Source organism: Haemaphysalis longicornis, unplaced genomic scaffold (genome assembly GCF_048455015.1).
Source record: "Haemaphysalis longicornis isolate Haplotype H1 unplaced genomic scaffold, Haemaphysalis longicornis Haplotype H1 scaffold_1, whole genome shotgun sequence".
Lineage (NCBI taxonomy): Eukaryota > Metazoa > Arthropoda > Arachnida > Ixodida > Ixodidae > Haemaphysalis > Haemaphysalis longicornis.
The window spans coordinates 350,855,947-350,878,072 of record NW_027526203.1 but is presented as its reverse complement, the minus strand read 5'-3'; the positions used below and the strand labels follow the sequence as shown (position 1 = coordinate 350,878,072).

Genomic DNA, 22,126 nt, shown 5'->3' with positions numbered 1-22,126 from the left:
AAGGATCAATGATTGGACATTTTGCAACTCTGTTAGAATTTCTTGGTAACACAAGGCAGGGTCTTTTTTCTGCTTGGAAATTAACAATGAAAAAAGAAATTTATTTTCCTTTTTTTATAACCCTTCTTCCTGATGTAGTGCAACTTGTCACAAGGTGCGACGACACAGTGACATGAAGCAATTAAACATGAACGCGCCAACAGTTGCCAGATATGTATTTCGTGCAAATGAAAGCACGTATGCTAACATTCCTCATCTTATACAAATTACACAGATTGACCTAGAGCAAATATTTTTATCTATGATGAGTTATTCATGTTTCACTGGTCATCTGAGATCAATTTTCTCCGCTGTGAAGCACTCCATATTGCTCTCGTGAAAAACCTAGGACTTGGTGGGAACTGACTGTGTTTTACTGTTCGATTGTTGTTCATTGTTGTTCTTTCACGGATCTTGCTGCTGCTCTGGATTGACCAGCAGAATTCAACGTAAGGCATATCTACACGCTGTTTTCACTTTTTCATGATTTTTAACGTCGAAAAGTTTTCCATTAATGCTTCTTGGAGGGGGCAGGCTTAGAACCCATTAGATTGGGGTTCAAATCTCACTCTTAATTACAAGTGAGGGTCACACCACCTTACTTCAGGGTCCCTTCATAGCATAAACAAATAAGGCAGCTGAGATAGTCTGCAATCTACACTGGTACAAGCCAGCATGAGGGGCATGAGAGACAGTGTAAACAGGTGAAACAAATCTTCTAATCCCCTCCACTGGGTGGGTGCCCCAACAACCTGTTGTTCATTAAAGATTGTATTCATTTCGTCAAACCAACTTGCCCAAGTTTTAGTGTTTCAAATCCAGAAGTGGGACAATTTGATGCAATTTGTAGAATTTCCATGGTCCCGTTATGTAAAAAACATCAGCTTTTAAATACAGTGGAACCCCGATTATATGTGCCCGGGTTTTACGACAACCCAGACTTTACGACAAACTAGTTGAGTCCCAGCGAAGTCCCTGTAGGAACAATGCATTAAAAACCTCGGTTATCTGATGCAATTTCATGCCTGACCCGCTTTATCTGACGCCCCATGCGAAGCACGCGACCGACCGGCAGATGAAACGAAAGTGCCGTGGGCCTGTTCCGTGGACCTTGAGCCGCTCAGTTGGTTCTATCCGGCATAGCTTTCTTCTCCATCCCATCTTTCGTTTCTCTCTCCTCCAGCAGCCACCCGCTCCTCTGCACAATAGCTTTCCCCTCTCCTCGCTGGTGTCTCCTGTTGTTGCGCAGCGGTCGCAGGGGCAGTGTGCAGGTGTCCATTTCTCCCACACAGCACTGAATCGCCAAAGAGGTTACGCTGACAGACTTAGGCTACCACATGAGTTTGTCGTGATCGTGTGGCATAATTCGCACTGGCTGGCGGGAATCGCAGCAGAGGACAGCGGTACAAGGTTTGTTTTAATACAGTATGATTGGCAACTGCACTGCATTATTCTTTTCACATTGCTTTTTTTATTCATTTGAGTTTGCGAGCCGTGCAAAGCATTAATTTATGGTTTACATTGAAGTTTCTTCCAAATCAATTGTGCGGAACTAAATAGGCATAATTGTTGTTGTTCAGATTTTACGACGCCCCCACATTTTACGACCCTTTTTCACGGTCCCAAGATAGTCATATAATCGGGGTTCTACTGTGGCCTTTGAAATATTTTTACAGCAGAGAATAATGTTCTACTACAGTTTACTATGCAATTGTTTAAATAATAACATAATTTGCTCAGTTTTTTATCAGTGTTTTGATCAAAAGGTAGTAAGGTATGGGCAAAAGAAAACCGCCGCTAACTATTGCCATTAAAAAATACAATCATTTTACTTTTTATGGAGAGGTATGCATGTGGAAATCACTGACACAAGCTGCTGATATTACAAATGAACTTCTACAATTATTACACATAAACTTACAGCAAGAATTTCCAAACGCCAACATTGGTATCTTATTTTCTTGGTTCCTATGCAAGCTTTGATCCTTAGTTCCTTCAAACAGATAATGAACAAGTACTTGCAACAACCAGTTCACAAGGTGCACAGACAAAATTGTAACCTTTTGTAAACATTTCAAAGCAAAACAACATTCATAAAGGCATGATTTTTTGGAATGGAAAACAATCACCAAAAAACAACAGTAAACGGAATGAAATGTTTTCAACACGAGCACCGTCAACACATAAAAACTGAAAATAGTTTTTACTGCCAAGCCCTACAGATGTGCCACAACACCAATGACCTTAGCGAAGCAATCAAATCAGAACCAATCACACCTTGCCACCACAACCAAAAACATCTTGCCACCTTGAAGGCTGAAAGCCCTCTCCACTGGATGCACAAAAGCATAGAGGGGCAATTGTCAAAGGTGCAACAGTAATCTGCAATTTTCAATTGAGCAAGCCTTGCCTCTTGCTCTTTCACACAGTTTCGTTGTATCACAAAAACACGAGATAAGAGAGGAGGCAGGGAAGGAAAAGCACACAGGCTCTACTGCACCTATTGGTGCAGTCTTTTTTTTTTTTTCCTTGTTTAGTGATGAAGCTCTACCAACTCGCCCAAAAGGACGTACAATGGGGCTAGTTGGTGATGCTTCATATTGAATTGCGCTACGTACACAGACAAATAGGACGCTAACAGGGATGCGCCTCGTCCCAGTCCTGTTAGCGTCCTATTTGTCTGTATACGTAGCGCAATTCAATATGAAGCAACTCGCCCAATTGTCCCTCTTTGTGCACACAGATCGACTTTTAATTTGTGTTGCTCAGCCCCGTCTTTTTTGCACTTGTATAGTGATGAAGCTGTACCAACTCGCACAGCTGACACAGATCAACATTTCACTTGTGTTGCTTGCCCTGTCTTTTTTGCACTTGCTTAGTGATGAAGCTGTACTAACTCGCCCAAATGTCCCCTTTACTGCACACAGAACTTTTCACTTGTGTTGGTCAGCGTACTTTGTTTCTTTTCTTTGAAAGGGTGCCTAAGGCTTCATGTTGCTGTGAATGCCTACTCAAATGATTTGTGCTTTCTCGTATTGTCCCATTTCCACTTTCATTGCTCGAAACAAAACGCAGCATCATTTCTGACTTGCATTTTTATCCATCCCTTCAACAGTAAAAAATGAGGTTTTGAATACAGGTTTGTGCGAGCGCTGCACATGCTGAATTTTGTGATTTAGATCGAATTTACTCCTTTTTTTTGAGCAGAGCAATCCATTTCAAACAGGGCGGCACAAATTTGAGGATTTCCAGTACGTTTTTTAAGCTGCTGCTGCTCCACTTTGTGGGCCTGTTCTCTACGGCGTGCCAAGGAATGAGGCACACTGCGGTTGTGTGAGAGAATTCTTTACCCACATCGTGTCTAGATTTAGCCACACCGCCCAGGCACCCACATTACCAGTCCCTCAGGAGTCTCTAGTCTGTGTCTGCACCCTCCGCCCACTTCTTCCACACCAACACCCGCCGCTCCACGCCCACTAGCAGCATCCCTCGGGTGCCGACGTCCCCAGGTACCACAGGCGGTGGGAGTTCGGTGGGCGAGGAGGGTAAGGAGAGAGAGCTCAAGGTGAGGGGCGCCGAAGCTCTCCCCACAACTTGTACTCAGTGGTATTAAGCCAATCAAATTTGCCATATTACAGCACGGCTACAGCACTATGTTAAGAGGTTGTCAGTCGCAAATACATCATCTTTCAAGAAATCACTCTGCAGCAAAGCCAGCATAACGGCCAGCAGGAGTGGCTGTTATGGTGACCACCTTCCTACTAGCAATATGCGGAACACGTTGATTTGCGGGAGGAAGGATTGACACAGCACAACGAGAATTTAACTACAATGACTTAACTTCTGGAGAGAATTTTTTTTTGTTTGCAATATGGAGGAGCTGCAACACCACATGCATCCAAGCAAGTACGGATCTCCCCCCTGGTAATGCAGCTAGCGATAAATATGGGTCTCTGACTGCACGCTCAGTTCTCGGTACCAAGCGGTTAGCTATGCGCCTCACGGCAATGATTAGCCCCATTTGTAGCCCGCCCCCCGCATTCCTATAACTAGTGTCAAAACACAGGCCATAATACAGGAGTTGTTCGCTCACTCAGCTTCTGCCTAGACTTGCAGGCATCACAGCGGGCCATTACTAATCGAATGCATCTCTCCCAAGTTTTGGCAATGCACACTCCCTAAGACATAACATTGGCATCTCCCCGTTCAGTCGCAAAACTGGGGTTCTACTGGCTGACCCCACGAGTGACCTCCGTTTTATATGGAGCATTTTTGAAGATTTTTGTATCTCCTGTGCGACGTGTGGCAATAGCTTTCAATGCGGAACAGTCCTGCGAGTCCCGGGATGGGTGGTCACCTTAGTGGCCATCTTTCACTCCCCCCTTGTGCCCAAAGTAGCGTGTGGAGAAAGTTCGGGAGAGCAGCAAAGAAATAAGCGCCATTCCCATGACCCACTGCGTGCACTCGCTTTGTCCACTCAGCCCAGAGCAAGGTGGTACATCATGCGGGGTCGAGCGCTCGCTAACCCAGCAGATGCGGAGCAGTTGTAAAAGGCTTGACAGAATGTGTTCCCAGTCCCCTAGCTAAATGCGCGTTGGCCTAAGGGTGTGCCTGTGCAAGCGGCCACGTTGTCACCTAATCATCACCACTGCTGTGCTGTCATTTTGCATCCCGTCAAATTATTATTTTTTTTTTTTGTACACTGGAGCCGGAACAATGGAAATGGAAACAGCAAAGCATCGCAAGCAGGTGGCATCACTTGCACAGCCTTTTCTGTGCGAGCGATTTCACATGTTTTTCCACCCCTGTAGCTGTACCTAATACAGCCTCTGCATTCAAAGCAGTTTGATTTTAAGTACGAGTATGGTTGACTGCATTAACGCAGCTTCATACCTCTACAGCTCCGTTCCAATGCTGATTTCTGTTGAATGCTGTGGTTGAGCTGACTGCATTTTACATCGTGGATTTGGCTGCTCTAAAATAAACTTTACAAACTTTTTGGAACTGCAGAGAATCCTGCTGCTTGGTCCGGATCGAGCAATAGATCACCGCATCAGCCACTGTAATATGACAAAACTTCATCTTTTTCTTTTTTAATCTGATGTGGCATTGGGAAGCAGAAACATTCACACAAAATCTATATTTAAAAATGAAGTAAAAAAAATTATTGTTGCCCTCTCTCACCTTGGTGTCCCTGCAACAACAAAAAACACTTTGCTATTTTAGGCCTGTACTCATAAATAACTGGAGGAAGTTGCAACAGCAGTATTAATGCTGGAATAAAAATGAAGTTGCAATTATACGTGAGTTAGACACAGAGACAAGAAAGGGAAACTGTTAATTCGTGCATAAGTTTCACTCTTGGATGTTCACCAAACTAGCCTGTCTCTCCATTTTGCTAGCGATTATAAAAACTAGGACATTTTGAATGCAGTGTACACTTCTCCAGACCATCTTTGTGAAATAGCAAGTGCCCCTGGAGGACACACTTGTGGCGAAGGCAAGTAGTGTTGTGGCCACAGCTACATTCATTTGCCACGTATTGTCAGACATCACAGGGAACATGTCTCTGCCCGTGGAATGTACCTGTACAAAATTTGCAAAGAAGTCCATAGTTTTAGGCACTAATCAGGAGTCTTCTTGCACTTTGGTCCAGCTCGCAACTACTTGGGAATAAAGTCGCAGCTGCTGCACACCTTCCAGCAACGACCTGAAGGGAGGGTGGGGGAAGGAGAGCAACCGAGAGAGGAAGGGAGGGGGAGAGAAACAGGAAATAGAAGAGTACAATAACTGAACTCTTCACAAACTTTTTTTATTTTGAATGTGAACAATATATATCCATTGCATACTTTCCACTACAAAATTTTTTACTTACTTACTTTTAAACTTATGAAAAAAGAAAGTAAGTGAAGTGGAAGAGCCACGCTCATAGCAAGGAAAATGTGGCAAAACAAAAACAAAATATGCAAGTTTAGAATTAACTCGCGCAACAAGAGTTTAGACGAAAAGTATGTATGATGCAAAATACCACAGCATGCGCACAATGTAGTTTATTCACTGTACAAAAAGCACGGTGCGAAGTATAGAACGCAGCAAAAGCTTCAGTGCGATGCTAGTCCGCAACAATAAATGCACATATGTTGAATAAATGCTTTTATACAGCATAACGCAGAATAAAGGCAACTTTGCACTAACCTTAACGAAACTTCCGCTGAGTTTGCTGCTGCCTGAAGCTTGCACGACAAGTCAGAGGTCATTTCTGACAAGTTTTCATGTTGATGCTGCTCCAGCTGCTTGCAGCGGGCCTGCAATGTAAAGACAGCAAGTGTGGCGCTCTGCCCGTGGACACAGCCATACACTTGCACAAGAATTTTATATGTCGTATGAATACTGCCAAACCTTTTCATCCTTACTTACATTTCTGTAATATCGATGAGCTTTCACACTCACGCGGTAAGAACAGCGGGCACGTAGGAAAACAGAAAAGGGGCATTTGTTCATTTCTCTCACTGATAGGTCGTACAGGTCCTTAAAAACCTTGAAAACCCTTGAAATTGAAAATTGAGTTTTCAAGGGCCTTGAAAGCCTTGAATTTTTTTCTTCTCCTTGAAAACCCTTGATTTCTTTGGGCAACAAAGAAAAGACCCGATTACGTGACCGGGTTTTCGAGGCTTGTCTCCCCCCCCCAAAAAAAGAACATGGGTTTTTACAATTTAAAGCCAGCTTGGAGGTGCAGTAGTACTACTTTATAATGCATTTGCAACTTAAAGTGAGCTTGGGAGCACAGGCCGTGCGGCTTTAGACATTGGTTCATGCAGAACAAAATCTCTGCATCGGCCGATGCAGAAATCAGCATAGGTCTCCCTTCAATTTTTAATTCTGCTTTCTGCATTGCCTCATCCTGTTAATCATTTAATGAAAACGAATGGTGCTGGCACTCCAGGGTGAAATAAAAATGAGCACAGATAAGCAAACCGTGCATCTAGCTTCTAAGCTTTACTGAAATATTTTATTTTGACGGGTGTCATGGTGGGTTGAGCCAGTAGGGTCGTCAATCCCCTCCCCTTAGAATGAACACAGAAATTTGGGGGATGAGAATGGCAGGGGGTATTCATTTATGTACCCTGCTATCTGAGACTGTGTATTAAGAGTGTTTGCAAAGCTCGAAAAATTTCAAGATGGCATGGCTTTTGTAAAGCTCCCTCAGTGTTACTGCGGGTGGGGGTAAACTTGTCCACTGCCAAAAGGGTGGAGCTGTCCCAAAGCGACTTTTCTTGAGGTAATTTTTCGAGATATAAAGAAGTAAACGTTTAGCGTGTGAAAACAGTAGTGAAATGCTAGTACACGCGCTTCCCTGCACCCTTGAAAATTCCTTGGTAGGGCCTTGAAAGCCCTTGAATATCCATGAATTCTTGTCCCTGAATCCCGTACGAAACCTGTGAATAATGCCAACACACTGAAACAGCAAAATCCATGCCACCAATGTTGTTGAGATTTCTCGTTGGAAGATGCCTTCTTTCAAAGCTAATTTTATTTCAGCAGTATTGCTGCCTGACAAATTTAACTTCACAAACATTTTCAATTCACTACATGTGACAGAAAGCAAACACTAAACCAGTGGATATGCATATGGCAGTCAAGGGCACAAGTCTGCTTTGTGTGGCACCCAACTTGGTCACTCTGCTGATCTCCTCCAGGCTTACAGCGGTAATGAAACGACTACACGTGTTTTTTTTTTTTTTTCACAATGACAGCAACTGAGAAAGTTCACTTTACCAAAAAAAGAAGAAAACACCCTTTTCTGTTCTCTCCAACATACAGATGGCTTTTTTGCAGTTGAAGCTATTAAAAAAATTAGAACCAGGCACGCAGAAAACATGCTTAATACAAGTGTGCGAGTGGAACGCAAGTGACACAAGTAGCCCAGCAATACTGGTAGCATTACTGAGCTCTGCTTGCTATTTGTGGTCTGTTTGTGCATCTCCGACATCAGGGATTCTTTAAAATGCAACGTAGGAGTGGGGAATCTCATGCCAGTATCATTAGCAGGTGGGAATGTCATAATAAAGGTAATGCTCTTCCCTCTTTTTCCTCAGGCACCAAACACAACATAGAAGGTGAGTGATAGAGTTAAAAACAAACCAAACAGATGTAGCAGCCGGGGGCCAAAATAAGCGGAGTCCATTTTGCTCGGTCCTTCAATGAAGGCGAAACAAATAGCATCAAGAGCAGTTCTCAAACCAGTGGAGCAGTGGCCTCATAGAGTTGAAGATTTACAGTACCATCAGCAGTGGCAACCGGGCTAAGCTGACTTCTTAGGCACAGATACCCAAAGCAGGCAGTTTAGTAAAATATGCAGCAGCACTTGTTTCTGGGAGACTGCACCATACCGCACTGCTCCAGAATGGGCGTTTACTGGATGGAGGACTTGCCAAGTCTGCATTCCTGCAGAGCCTTTACCCGTAATTTCTGACTGCACAAACACTGCTGTTTGTATGAATACCTCTTAATGGTCCAAGGACTGAACACTAATTTTTAATACTAAAAAGGTACAAACCACTTTAGGCTGTGTGGCCTTTCGGTAAGGTTTCATCTCGTGACGATGCCACAAAATTATGTATTTATTTAAGGGAAGTGTATGCCGATACAAACACACGAGTCAAAGAAATTCGAATTTTTTGTGCATCACGTTTGCAATCAATCAATCACGTTTGTAAGATGTCAAATGATTTGCACGTCTATTCCGCTCATCTGGGTATTTGGCATAAGGGTCCTGAAGCACGTTTTGAATGTAGAAAATGAAATAACGCAGTCATTGGCACCTGCACCAAGTGTAGCTTTTTTACGTACAGTGAAAAGCTCCCAGTTTCACTGCAAAGTTTGTGATTTTTTGATTTTTGATTGTACGGTTTAACGCGCCGACGCAACGCAGGCAATGAGGCGTAACGTAGTGGAGGGCTGCGGATTAATTTTAACCACCTGGGGATCTTTAACGTGCGCCGAAATCTCGTACACACGGGCGTTTTTGCTTTTCGCCTCCATTAGAAAAGCGGCCGCCGCAGCCGGGAATCGAACCTGCGACCTCGTGCTCAGCAGCGCAACACCTTAGCCACTGAGCCACCGCGGCGGGTGCTGCAAAGTTTGTAACAACTTTCCTTTTTGAGTAGGCATTTTCAATCCCCACTATCATTTGGCACATTTCCACAACATTGCCAAGTTTATGCATAAAGGGGCAGCGAATCCTGCAATAGGGCAGCTTTTAGGGGCGAAGCCCCTTAGGGGCTGGGGCTGTTGGCGTCTCCTGTCGTCATTGTCGTTGTCGTAATCGTCATTCGTCTTAATGTAGTCACGGTACTAAAACACCAGGAAACTCGTTTATGCCTCACACTAGAATGTAACGTTTCCTAAAAAAAACTGGACACTCGTTTACGCCTTGCACTGGAGCGCTTTGTAACTCGTACTAAAAAAACACCAGGACACTCGTCTATGCCTCGCGCTAGAGAGCTTCGTGCTACAAAGACAAGAGACTTTTATAGCAAAGCTGTATACCTGTAACCCCCAATGGTTTCATCTCCGTTGGCAAAAATTCCAAGACGCCAAGAATACACTCCTACACTCCATGCTTCGCCCCTCACCAGGTTTCACGTTAGTCGAGATGGCCCGGGATCTTTTTTTTATACACTTCCCATGGGATAAGTATTGCCATACAATCTATTGGACTTGCCAGCAAAATGTTTTTGGAGCCAGACGCACTGCCAATGCTGCCCCATTGCTTCATGCCAATGGTTCTCACGAAGAAGGGTATGTAGCTCCAAACACACAGTTGGAGTAATTATAGGAAAAGAACTGATTGTGTTTTGTGGGGACCTTTGTTTCCCTACGCCTCGTCTGCACGTTTTGGCAAGCTGGGAGCCGCCATTTTGGGCAGCCAGCGTGTCACATCAGTCATGACCTCTTCGTGACCCCATGTGACACACTGAACCGGCTCACCATGAGCGTGTGCGCGAGGGCGCAGGGGAAGGGGGAGCAGCTTGTTGCCTTCCTTCGCGCCACCCTCTCCCCAACCAGGGGAAGACCTCCTCTCCCCCGAGCTGACCTGCAGGACGCGCGAGTGTTCCTTTGGGGAGTCGACTGGGTGATTTGGTCGGAATTGGTTGGTTCGGGAGTTCGTACTCCCCACGTTTCGATGACTTCCAGTTGGCTCCATGGGACTTTATTCAGAGGTCCGGTCCTGACCGGTCACAAGGGAAGCCCCCCTTCCCGCAGCTCCGATGACAGACATCGGAGTCCGAGTCTCCATGGCTAGAGCAAGCCAACGGAGCCGTTGTCTCCCTGTCAGCAACAGTCGCGTTGTTTGGTATATGCCCTGTATTTGCCATACAATAAAGCCTCACTTTGGATAGCTGGGGTCTGTCTACCACATATGAGTACCCTAACCTGAGCTGTTGTCTTCGGATTCCGCTGGGGCTAGTGTACGGAGGGTAGCACTTTCTCTGGGGAAGCTAGCGGGGTCCTCTGTTATCCCATACGTTAGCCCAGTGTGCAACAGATGTCACACCCATAGCATAAGCCTTAGTCCATCAACTGACAGACAGCACTTGCATCGAGGCACCCTTGTCAATGAGGCTTTAAGTCGGATGTTGTTCGCTGACGTACGTACAATTGGGCCTGTCAATGACTTCAGCCAGAGTGGCACTTCTTCCCATTGCTACGAGTAGCTTAGGTGAGAAGTCTAGAAGTGCGTTTAATATGTCCTCTTTTGGTATGACACAACTCCGTTAACACTGATTGCATCTACAAAATTACTGCAGGAATAGATAACTCGAAGTGTGCTGTGCGGAACCCTGTGTGCTCTATAGTACCATCAGCGGGTGCTGACCCCCTTTAAAGGGCCCCTGAGATGGGGTTTTTTGAGGGGTCGATGGTATCGGAGCGCAACAGCTATTTCTTGAACTAATCTGTGACGTACTAGTCCGCCCTTGATTTAAGCAATTTTTTGCGAGCGTAACAACATCAGAAAGGTACAAAAAGCATCTTTTGTGTGTGTATGAATTTACACACACAAATTTACACACACGCAGATATTTGTTTTATACCAGAGTGTAAAGCGATTCCACACCAGGCCAAACCAGGCTTGACACTCCTCCGTTCTCGGCGGAGGAGCAGCCTGGGATCAACTTGTGGTAGGCAACAACGCGCGAGTTATTAGGGCACATCCATGTTTCTTGTGCCTTCGCTGTTGATCTGGTGTGACTGTAGTAGAGTAGCCTCCGTGTTGTTCCCGTTATGATGCGCAGCCCCTGGCTGTAGCAACGACGACTCCTGCCAAGGCCTTTCGTTCCACCGCTCCAGACAAGAGTGAAAGCAAATGTGGATGGACGCGCTCGTACTTTCGAGCAAACCGTGTTGCCTAGTGTACTCTGCCCACTTCGGGGGAACTCCTTTTGATGGAGTGCCCCAAGCGTTGCAAGAATTGGGATACAAATGGCGGCGGCTCCGTTGCGATGCTGTGCCCACCTCAAGGAGCAAGAATATATAGGATGGAAACGGCTCATTGTGGCAAGCACGGGCAAGCGACCAGATAATGTCACAATGAAAACCAAGGCGAACTGCAAAGCTTCGTCGCTGCAACGGCGAAGGAGAGGGTAGCGGCACCTGATGGACGAAATGATAGCGGCCGCAATTCATACCATTGCAGCACAGTGAAATGCTGATCGCGGCAGCCGCACAGTCTCTTCACCAGCGGCAGATGCCGCTAGCTTAACCTATGACGGGCACTTGTGAGATTATGTGGCAGCGCTATGAAGCCTCGTTTCCCCTCCTATCTTGTCCTTGCTCCGTGGCCCACCTGTAGTGTGCCACCCAAACCTCAGTTGTTCACTGTCTACGACGATGGACAACGGTGTACTTGTGGTCAAGTGAATTCTACGTACTATTTTCTAGAAAACCCTATTCTTGCGTTTCCCAACGGTTGTGTATTTTTTGCTCTACGCATGGTCGGCGAACATACGATGAAAGCGTGTCTTCCAACAGCCCGCATACTTCGCTGCTCACTCCCATGCGTATCATGCACTACATGAACACGGGTGATTTTTTTTTTTTGCAATGCTCTAGAACACCTGACACGAGAAATTTATTGGTTGAAATAGCAGTGTCGTTCACGGACAGCAGGTGACTTGTTTCACTTAGAATGCCTGCTTTTGTACTTGCGACCAATGCGTTGGCTCAGAACTGCACTGCATGCATGCATACCTTTATGTGTAATATGTGCCATGCGCTTCCCTAATCGCCCAACTGGTATAAAACACACCTTTTTACCGCCACTGTATGGCATAGCGGTTCTTCGCTTCTGTGTAATAGTGGCACAGATGTGATTGCTCGTATCCATTCATTTTTTTTCCCCCTACCATTACTTCTGATGGTTCCTTATTTCAGGGCTTTTGCAGCCCTGCAATAGGCCCCTACTTCGGGAAGCATTCAGTCATGACGTCTTACTAGCCTTGTTATCAATTGGGTTAGGTTGGTAGCATTCAACCATGGGATTGCACAAGCATATTGTGTGGTGTTGCGTTGAATGGCGTATGACAGCTAACGTTCTTTACCGACGTGACATTAGGAGGGGGATTACGGCGTCATGGGGATGATGTGGTAGCTGCAGCCTATCTCTGTACACACTTCAAAGTGTGTAAATAACTCCTGCTTGCAACTGTTACATTTCGTACTTAGCGAGACAAAATTTTCTCTTTCCAATTTCCCCACATTGAATCAGTCTGCCTACGCTGTAGACTATTTGTTTGTAATTCAGGGTGTTCCTGCTGAACTCCAGCAAGAGGAGCCATGTACCACTGCAGAACCTGTGGTTCATGAACTGGGAATGTCGCAACCCTCCAACCTCTCACTGGTGAGGCGATAGGAACGCTATTCTCACATTGTGCGCGCCTATGCTTGGAAATGTGCATGATACCCGCCTCGATGTCTCAGTGGCTAAGGCATTGTGCTGCCGAGTCCAAGGACGCAGGCTCAATCCCGGTTGCGGCAACTGCTTATCATATGGGCATGAGAAGCCAAATTGCCCGTAAAATGGTTTGAAATTAACCTGCAGCTCTGTACTATGGCGCGCCTCACTGCCAGGAGCTTCAACGCGTAAAACCCTCACAATTAAAATTTTTCTTTTCCTTTTCTTTTTTTTTAAAACTGGACATGCGCTTATGCCCTTCACTTATAACTGCCATATACAAATCACAAAAAGCCAGTAGGTAGTCTGAGAATTGATTTGTTGCAAAGAATATGACACCGGTAAATGACAACAGAAGTAACATTGCAAGGGCACATTTTATGAGCAACTGCCCTTATTTGGGGAAAATGCCGCTGGTATTATTAGTCAGTTAAACTTTTGAAAAGAATGACCACCTTTTAGCCGACTGCTGGGAGTCTTTAATCATTGTAACTGGAATGTGGCTTTTTGTTTGCATCACACAGACTGCTGCAGATGTTAATGGACAATCTTCATTAGTGCTAGATATCAGCCAAAGCTCTGGACTGCAACGCAGCTTCGGTGATGGAGAAAGTTTGCCATTGCATGAGGTGTGTGACATTACCTCACAGGCAAAAATGTGTAAATTCCATTACAGAGCCAACGTAAATGCTTTTTGTGCTTTTTTTTTTATTTGAATTGTAGTGTTGACAGCGAGGTTCCTCCACCAGTCTACATGTCACGAAGCAAGATGTTGCAACGTAGACAGGCACAGATCCTATCAGGGCAACGCAGTCTAAAGGTAACAAAAAATTCCCGTACAATTTCCATGAGCACTTCACCAGGTGCATGCACAGTATGTGTAATAAAAAGCTGTGCAGTCAACGTTCAGTCCAATAGACCGGACATCCAGGTATAATGAACTTAATCGTTGGCTAGTTAGGTCAGCATGCATTTTGAAGGCAATGAGATTCAGTGTTACTGGCCCTACTTAAACTGTTGGTTGCAGTGGAATCAATAGAGTGAAGATTTGCAGGAGGCCTTAGTGCCACCATGTGGTGAATGTGGTGAGTTACTTTGCATAGGCAGGAGAAATTGTGACCAGCAACATTGCCGATGTTGTGGCCCAGAGCCATGGGAAGTACTTCTTTAGGCTGAGGGAACCACACTTGCTGTTGTCCTTTTGCATGTGGTATAATAACCCCAATTTCAAACTGCAGCCCTGGCTTGAAAAAGGAAAATGCATTTTTTTCTGAGGCTTCTCCAAAGTAATAACCACTATGGAGAGTTGTGTTAGTAAGGTTTGACGATATTTAATTTAACAGTAAAGACTTCACAAAGTAGCACCTATTGGTAACTTCAACTGGCATAAACTGTTGTAGCATTGAAAATTAAGCTAGTTGGTATACTTTCACAATAACAGTGCCATGGTGTAATTACGAATGTAACTAGTACAATGTGATGGATGGACATGTTGGTATTTTGACATCGTTGAGGCACAGATAAAACAGCTAAAAAATTCTTTCTTGAAAGCCTGACAACTGTTAGCAAGAGTTAGCTATGTAATCATCTCACATCTGGCATATTTTTTTGACAGCTGTGCAGGCAAGTTTGGGGGCCAAAATGCTCCCAAGCAGAGCCACTCAGACGGGACTTGAAGAAGTCCTTGTCTGCCGTAAGCCAGCAGCTGGGCAAGCAGGAACCACAGCAGAGGCAGCAAGCACACAGTCGTGCTTTTTTTCCATCCCCATCAAGATGCCCGACACCTCTTCCAAGTGCAAAGGGGGAAAAGTTGGACATGACATTCCAGCCCTCCTTGATGATTCAGTGCTGTAAGGCACTATCTCTGAATGTAACAAATGCCACAGCTTAGGGTCTAGTAGCACGTGCATGGTGAAAACTTAGAAGAAGCAAAAAGGATAAGTGGTGTCTTTCAACTCATGACTAATTGCAGTTTTGCAGTCTAAATGCAGCACGAATTGCAGACTGGGAAGTTGCAAGCAGTTTTCAGTCCTTCATTCCCAAAAGCCTTACCACAAGCATGAGTGCAATAAGCAACCGCTTTGGACCTCTTCTATTTACCAGTACTGGTCAGACTGCTCAGACAAGTGCCAGTCTTGACCCGTTAATCGAAGAGACCCTCAGATAATAGCATGTACCCCTTTTCCCTTTTTCCGCTCACAACTTTTGCTAGTCTGCAAGGGGCCAATGCATGACTGGAAACCACTGAATTGGAAGTTACAAACAACCCAGCATGATTGCGGCACATGGGAGGTGACTACAAATGATACTGTTTTCGTGTAATTCCTTCTCTTCCTGTCAAATGCATAACACCACCAATACACCAATGTTTAAACATGGCTCAAAAGCTTGAGAGGGGGGGTTACTAACCTGTCTGACATACTCTTACAAATATTCAAACATACTATTTCATACGGCATTCATATAGTAATGCTTAAAACTTTTGTAAGAGTTCACAAGGCTGCCTGCCATGAGCAGATTTCACGAAACATTTCTGAGCAAATTGCCTTTTAATCAAATCAGGGCATGTTACTAATAACCAGAATTCTTATGGCAGCAAACAAAGGCTCAAATGGCATATTTCTGTTAGCAGCAAGAGTTTTTAAACAATTTAACGATCCAGCCAACAGCATCACAGTTGAAAAAAGATTACAAATAAAGCACCTGAAGAGCTTTCACTTCTTGCTTGAGACTGCAGGACAACTGCTCAGCATCAGATGCCCTCTCCTGTAACATAAAAAGAGAAGCAATTAGACCTTCAGGGCATTGCCATTAGCACAATTTAAGAACTAAACCATTCTGACTGCATGCTGAATAACAACTGTGCTGCTGAGTCTGTACAGGTCTCAAATCGCTTAACTTTTCGTCCTACAACACTCGTGAGCCTGCACAAGCACATTGATTAACCCTAAAGTGATTTTTTTCTGCATATGCGTAAAACTAAACTTGCCTGCAAAGCATATAAAGGCTCAGAGACAATGACAGATCAGCTAAACTTATGTTTGCTTCTTTATTAAGGAAAACGAGATATATTGAAGGCCTGTAAAAAGCATGAAAAAAAAAATTATAAAGCATACGCAGCTCCGCTACACAACTGTTCCTCCCTCCTTGTTCCACAAACAAAAACCAATTCAACATAACTTCCCACGAGCTTGCTCATGGGGTTTCTCTGCATAGTATGCACTAAGAAAAATCAATGGGGTGTCCCACCTCAAGGAATGCTATAAAGGCCTTGCCCTGCAGCTGCCGGAATTTGGAAAATCTGCATGCCTATGTCCACACTGCACACATGCACACTGCATTAGTTTTGACAGCACGCGCTGTTCCTTCAGAGTGCACAGCATTGGCTGGCCTTTGCCGTGCACTCACACTGTTTGGAAAATTGTGTCCCTGCGTGCACCTTGTGCATAGCAGCGCCCTCAGCGTGGTTTAGCCGATATCCTACGTACCAGAGCCGCCTTGAGACTGCCCTCCACTTGCTGGACCATTCTCTCCAGGGCAGCAGTCTCATCGCGTTCTTTGGCCTGCTGCACAACCAGCTCCTCCTCGAGGCGTTTGAGCCTGCGGCAAAGCAAACACATCATCGCAGCCTGCGACCACAACTGGGGTAGTTCAATGGCTACCCTGTTCGTAGTTCCAATAAGGGCTGAAACATGTAGCAGGGCTGGTTGAAAACTAAACAATCAAATCTGATCAAACTAAAGTCATATAGTACTTCAAAGCATTTTATACCAAAGATTTGTAAAAGCTTGTGGTTTACGATAGGACGCAATGACCCTCTACGCTGCTTTATGCTGCATATATGCAACATCACTATGTTTGAGGAACAAGTGAGCAACTCGGAGCAATTTATCCACTTCTACGGGGTCCCAGGAATTTTGACTGATAAAGCATGAGCTACAACTGAAGTACTGTCCTACCACCTGGTTCCCTTCTTAGATGACAGAAAAAAATTTTGGTGATGAACCCCTTATGCAACCATGTCATTCTTGAAATGACGAAACCAACATCAGTAGTGCATATCTACTGAACTCAGCAGTACAGTCGCTGCATTGTTGCCATTCCCGTCATGTCAGCATGATCTCAATGAGCCAGTTTGAATGATTGAATGTGGCTGGTAGGTAGTATTCTGCAGGGTCTGCAGGAGTTATCCAGAATAAAGCACACAGTGCCCCTGGAACTGGCATCGCGTATTTTGTTTTGTATACCCCAGGTCCCACTGCTGTTCAAAGGTGTTAGGGTACCTCGATGCATGCCCGTCTCCGCCGTCCAGCAGCACTGGCATCAAAGCACCCTAAAGGCGGTCGCCTGGTCCAAGAAGGCCACCATATCCCCCATAGGGTTTTTTTTTTCTTTCCATTTTCCGAATAAGCACATAAGGCCACCACCCTTCCTTGTGTTAAAAAAAATGAACCCCAAAATGCGACCTTTGCATAAAGACTGAGTGTGATGCAAATGGAGAAACTGTTTGCTCGAGAAAAATATTTGAAGATGCTCACTTATTGTCGCACAGTATATGACGATACACTGAACAAATGACAACAGCCACATTTTACCTTCTGCACTGGTCATTGTTGACCTTCAGAGCTTCTTGAAGCTGTCCCAGTAAGTGCTTGTTCTCTTCTTCGAGTCGTTTGATTGACACCTGCATCAACTGAATGTCCATGCAGAAACAGTAAGGGAAAGAGCAACTACAAACAGCACCTCCAACAGCCCACACACCACAGCTTCCACATGAAAGGCAGAGCTGAGCCAGCACTTTCCGGTTCAGCTAACAAGTAGGGCGCCCTCTTGGGCACTTTGCAGTATGGTGCGTAGCTTTTTTATTTTGCAGGAGAGAGAGCGCACTTATTTGATCTACAAGATCATAGTGTTAGTTGCTTGACCTGAGAGGCACGCTGAAACTGAACTGGTTTCATCTTTATGTGAACCACAGGTCGTGCAATGTAGATATCTGTAAATGTTTGGAGCTGTCACAGCATCGAAAGCCGTAGAATTCCTTCAGCACATAGTGCTAAATCAAATGCTGTGAATCCGTGCCTTACTACCTGAAAATTGAAAAATCTTGCCTTATCATAGATGCAGTCACATCACACATCTCTTAGGGACAGCACGATTTTGCCTGATCCCATGGACCACTTTTATTTTAATGCTGCTCTTATTCTAAAGCAAACACAGTAGTCTGCCATAGATTTAATTAAAAGGGTCAGCAGAGCTTTTTGGTTGATTGTAGGGTTTAACACGCCAACGCAATGCAGGCAATGAGGCATGCCGTAGTGGAGGGCTCCGGATTAATTTTGACCACCTGGGGATCTTTAACGTGCGCCGAAATCTCGTACACACGGGCGTTTTTGCTTTTTGCCTCCATGTACTTGAAATGTCACTAGGTATTTGAGAATAAAAACATAAGTAAAAGAAAACAGCCATATTTCTTCATAAATTCAACATATAGCTCCAAAATTTGATAGGCATGTGTTTCAAAACGTATCAGAGTCACTGAAAAACACCACCTTCAACTTAAATAACGAACTCAAAGCACTGTTTAACCATAAAGTTTTCTCAAACTTTGACTACAACCTTCACAGCAGCTACCTTTTGCTAATACGAGATATTTCTGGGTGACTGTTAAATGTGGCTTTCAGCTTCACCCAACCTGTAGCAGTCGACGGTGCTTGAAAGCAAGCAGTGAGGAAGCCCCATGCTACGAGTTTGCAATATCTTAGAAACCGTTGACTAGCCACTCAGTTTGAGCTGGCTGCATGAGATGGAGCACAGTCCGGACAGAACACACATCCTCCACTGTGAGCGCACTTACTAATGTACATGATGAAACAGGCATACAATTATTTGCTGGTATTATCAGTGAAAAGTCCATGGGGCAAATAGACAAGCTCACCCACTGTAATGGTGTGCCGCTATTGAGCAGGTATCTTTCTTCTGGTCAGAAATGAATGATACCTGCCCAAGGCAAGGACCCGGCTTGTGAAAACAAAAGGCGTGGGGACAGTCACGAATGTTGGAATTACCACGGCGTAGTCATTGGCACAAGGGACAACGAGGATGACATTGAAGCTAGCATAATGATGCTGATGTACAAGTCAAACTAGCTGCAATGTGGGCAACTATTAAGAATTTAGAGTGATGAAAGCATAATTGGAGGTTCTCATATACTTAGAGCACCTAGCATGAGGCCTGGCGCACCCATCATATGTCAGTATGCACCTATTGTAACAACCCACTTTTTTTGTGTGTGCGTAGAAATCTAAGCAATGAAAAAAAAAGAAATATCAAAGGATATATTCAAACAACCTTAGTGCAAGGGAAGAAAAAAAGGTTGGGACATTTGGTTATCAACTGTTCTTGATGCTTTACACCTGTTGTAATGCCGCTGATGTTGAACCTACAATTTAATAAAACTTGTTCCTGAGCTAGTTTGGTTCAAAGAAAAAATGCATGGCACTAAGACACAAAACGATGCCCATATTATGTTGCTTTGTGTCTTTCTTCATCCTCGTCTGTTTAGCATTGTACGTTTTTCCTTCAAGTTATTTCTACATTGACACCACAAAACAATTGCTGTGTATGGCACATTTCTGTCCTCAATGCTGCCACTGTCCCTAATGTTTTAGCCCCTGACTGCCCCAAATGAAGGCACTTGCGGTAAGTAGTATAAAGTGACCAGACGTCACGATTTAGGCAGGACATGTCCTAGTCTTGCAGCTGTGGTCCCACTGTCCCGGCAGCCTGCTTGTGGGACGGTGTTTCGTCCTGCCTTCGGTTGAAAGTATGGAAGACAGGTATCAAGCCCTGTGTCAAGAATGAAAAACTGGAGGAATGGAAGAGCCAAAAGAAACTGTTTGAGGAACACAGTACCTGTGTTGTGTTTCTTGCTTAGTCCCAACGGCTGAGCTGTTTTCTTGAAGTTACAATGTACTAAACAAGCTGTGGGTGGAAGTGCTTCAGCACTTCAAAACAAATAACATGCTTTGCAACACTATTACGACAATCGTCAAGTACTCCAAGTGCTTGCCAGGTACAAACACACCAGTAGAAAGGGTGTTTTCCTTGATGAAGGAGGTGTGTACTGCAGAGAAGATGGAGCTTCATTTGACCACACTCAGAACAATGCCGTTGTTTAAAGTGAATTTGCACATGACGTGTGAGCTGTACTACAGACACCTCAGCGAAAAGTAAGAACTGCTGAGGGAAATTCATTCAAGGAAGAAGTATCGGTTACTGGCCAGTAAAAAACCACGGGGACCAGGAAAGCTGCAATGCATGGTGCAGATGTAGTAATACAAAGTGCAATTTGTCATTTAAGCTATGTGCCACATTTTTCCTTACACTCCCCTCCCCCATTCCTTCGCTTTGGGGTTCGATAATTAAGGTCACTTTAAAATAGTAGCTAGATGACCTCATTGCCAGCTGCAGCAGCAAACCAGGGGCCAGATCGGATGTGCGTTACGAATGCTATGAGATGGACAAGTTCGGGCAAGGAGTGTATAAATTCGCAACAAACAGCGGCTTCAGGCCATATTGCTCTCATTTTGAATTGTGTCATTTATTATAAAAAGGGAGGGGGGGGGGGGACACGTCAAGGCGCTGGACCCGCTGCCCACATTACTTTCGCAAGCTCTCTGCTCACCTCGTCCGTAGGGCACTGTGTTCCAGCCTCTGCGGTGAGGGGCAGCCGCAGGCAAGCAAGTTCGGCGGCAGCCACAGCGTCCGCGTTCGAGGAACAGCTGGCTTCGCTCGCGTCGCTCGAGGAGAGCCGCCTGGCCGGCAGCGAGTTCCGATGGGCAATCAAGTCCAGCGACTGGGGCCTTTTCATGCATGCCTGTGCTACTCAGCACGATGCCAGCACATGGAAAATACGGAGAATGTCCCACTTATTGCAATGTTTTGTGCGCATAAAGCGATATCTGTGCGTGGTAGTTACAGAAGCAACCTACATTTTCAGACTTCATCGCTACAAACGACATGAAGCCCACAAATGGGCTAGTTAGCGCTGACTTTTTGTTCGTCCGCATCTGCTTGTTGTCAACTCTTTGTCTTGATCATCCAGAAAACTGTAGTGCTTAAATGACACTACAAAGCTGTTTCTATGCGCGCTTATTTGTTCAAGGGAAAACGATTGAGGAAGGCAGATAGCAAGCTCCGTACCTTGCGGCTGATCGTCTACGACGACAAGGCATTTTCGATGTGTCTTGCGCGTGTGACGGCCCGAAGCTATCAAATCTCCAAGCTCGTTTGACGCACCGAGCTCTGACGTGCTACGCGCCGTTACAAAGTGCTGAAATGAAAACGGGTTCGCGTCTTTGCCTGTGCTTGCAACGTCCGAGTCGTCGCTGGAAGCTGCCATAACAGTTGTTTCATCTCAATTTCATCTCGCCGTAGCGGCAGTAGCGGCAGATTCAAAATTTACTCTTTTGAGGAGACAAGTTAAAGGAGTACTGACACAAAATTTGGAAGGCGAGATAACTTCGTGGGTAGATTGGTGTGAACACACATACATAAATTGCAATATATCGGCTGCAAATACAGCCTAGAACATATTGAAAATCAATTTTAAACTGTGCGAAACGCAACCGAGCAGCCAGCGGAGGACCTCGCGCAATCGACATTCCCTGGACAGTAAATAACCATGGTAAATAACAAACTGCCACCGACGAGGAATCGACAGCGTGAGATGAGTTTCATTAGAGTGTACTAGTTTCATACTAATTTATATATTAGCAGAGTCTCAAAGCATTCAAGTATGAAACTCTATGGCTACGGTGTGGTCACGTGGAAAGGCTGCGTCTGCTGCAACCCGGGGCTTCCAAAGGCTAGAAAAACTCTATAACTACTCTTTTATAATGTGTATATATTTTTATTCTTTAGGTGTCTTCGATTTTGCTGCACTCGCTGCACTCATTCAGGTAGTGCAGCACTCGCCTCTTCGATTTTCGAGCGCAGCGCGCACCGCCTGCACTTTTCTCTTCGATTTACCGACGGTGCAGAGAGTGCGGAATGAGTTCACGGCTTTCCCTGCACTTCCCCGAGAGGAGGTGCAGAAGCAGACGACAAAAGTGCAGGACCGGTTCTGCAGTG

General features: G+C 45.0%; 1 protein-coding gene across 1 annotated transcript; it reads right to left on the bottom strand.

The window, feature by feature from the left end:
- Positions 1–5,547: 5,547 nt before the first annotated feature.
- L(3)04053 (lethal (3) 04053) lies at positions 5,548–21,851 on the bottom strand. The gene is made up of 7 exons (XM_077685852.1): positions 21,197–21,851; positions 20,679–20,875; positions 17,590–17,687; positions 16,483–16,594; positions 15,698–15,760; positions 6,235–6,344; positions 5,548–5,749 (listed from the first exon to the last, which is right to left on the bottom strand). Exons 1-7 carry the CDS (start codon positions 21,393–21,395, stop codon positions 5,668–5,670), a joined length of 861 nt encoding a protein of 286 aa, XP_077541978.1. The 5' UTR covers positions 21,396–21,851; the 3' UTR covers positions 5,548–5,667.
- Between the last annotated feature and the right edge of the window lie 275 nt (positions 21,852–22,126).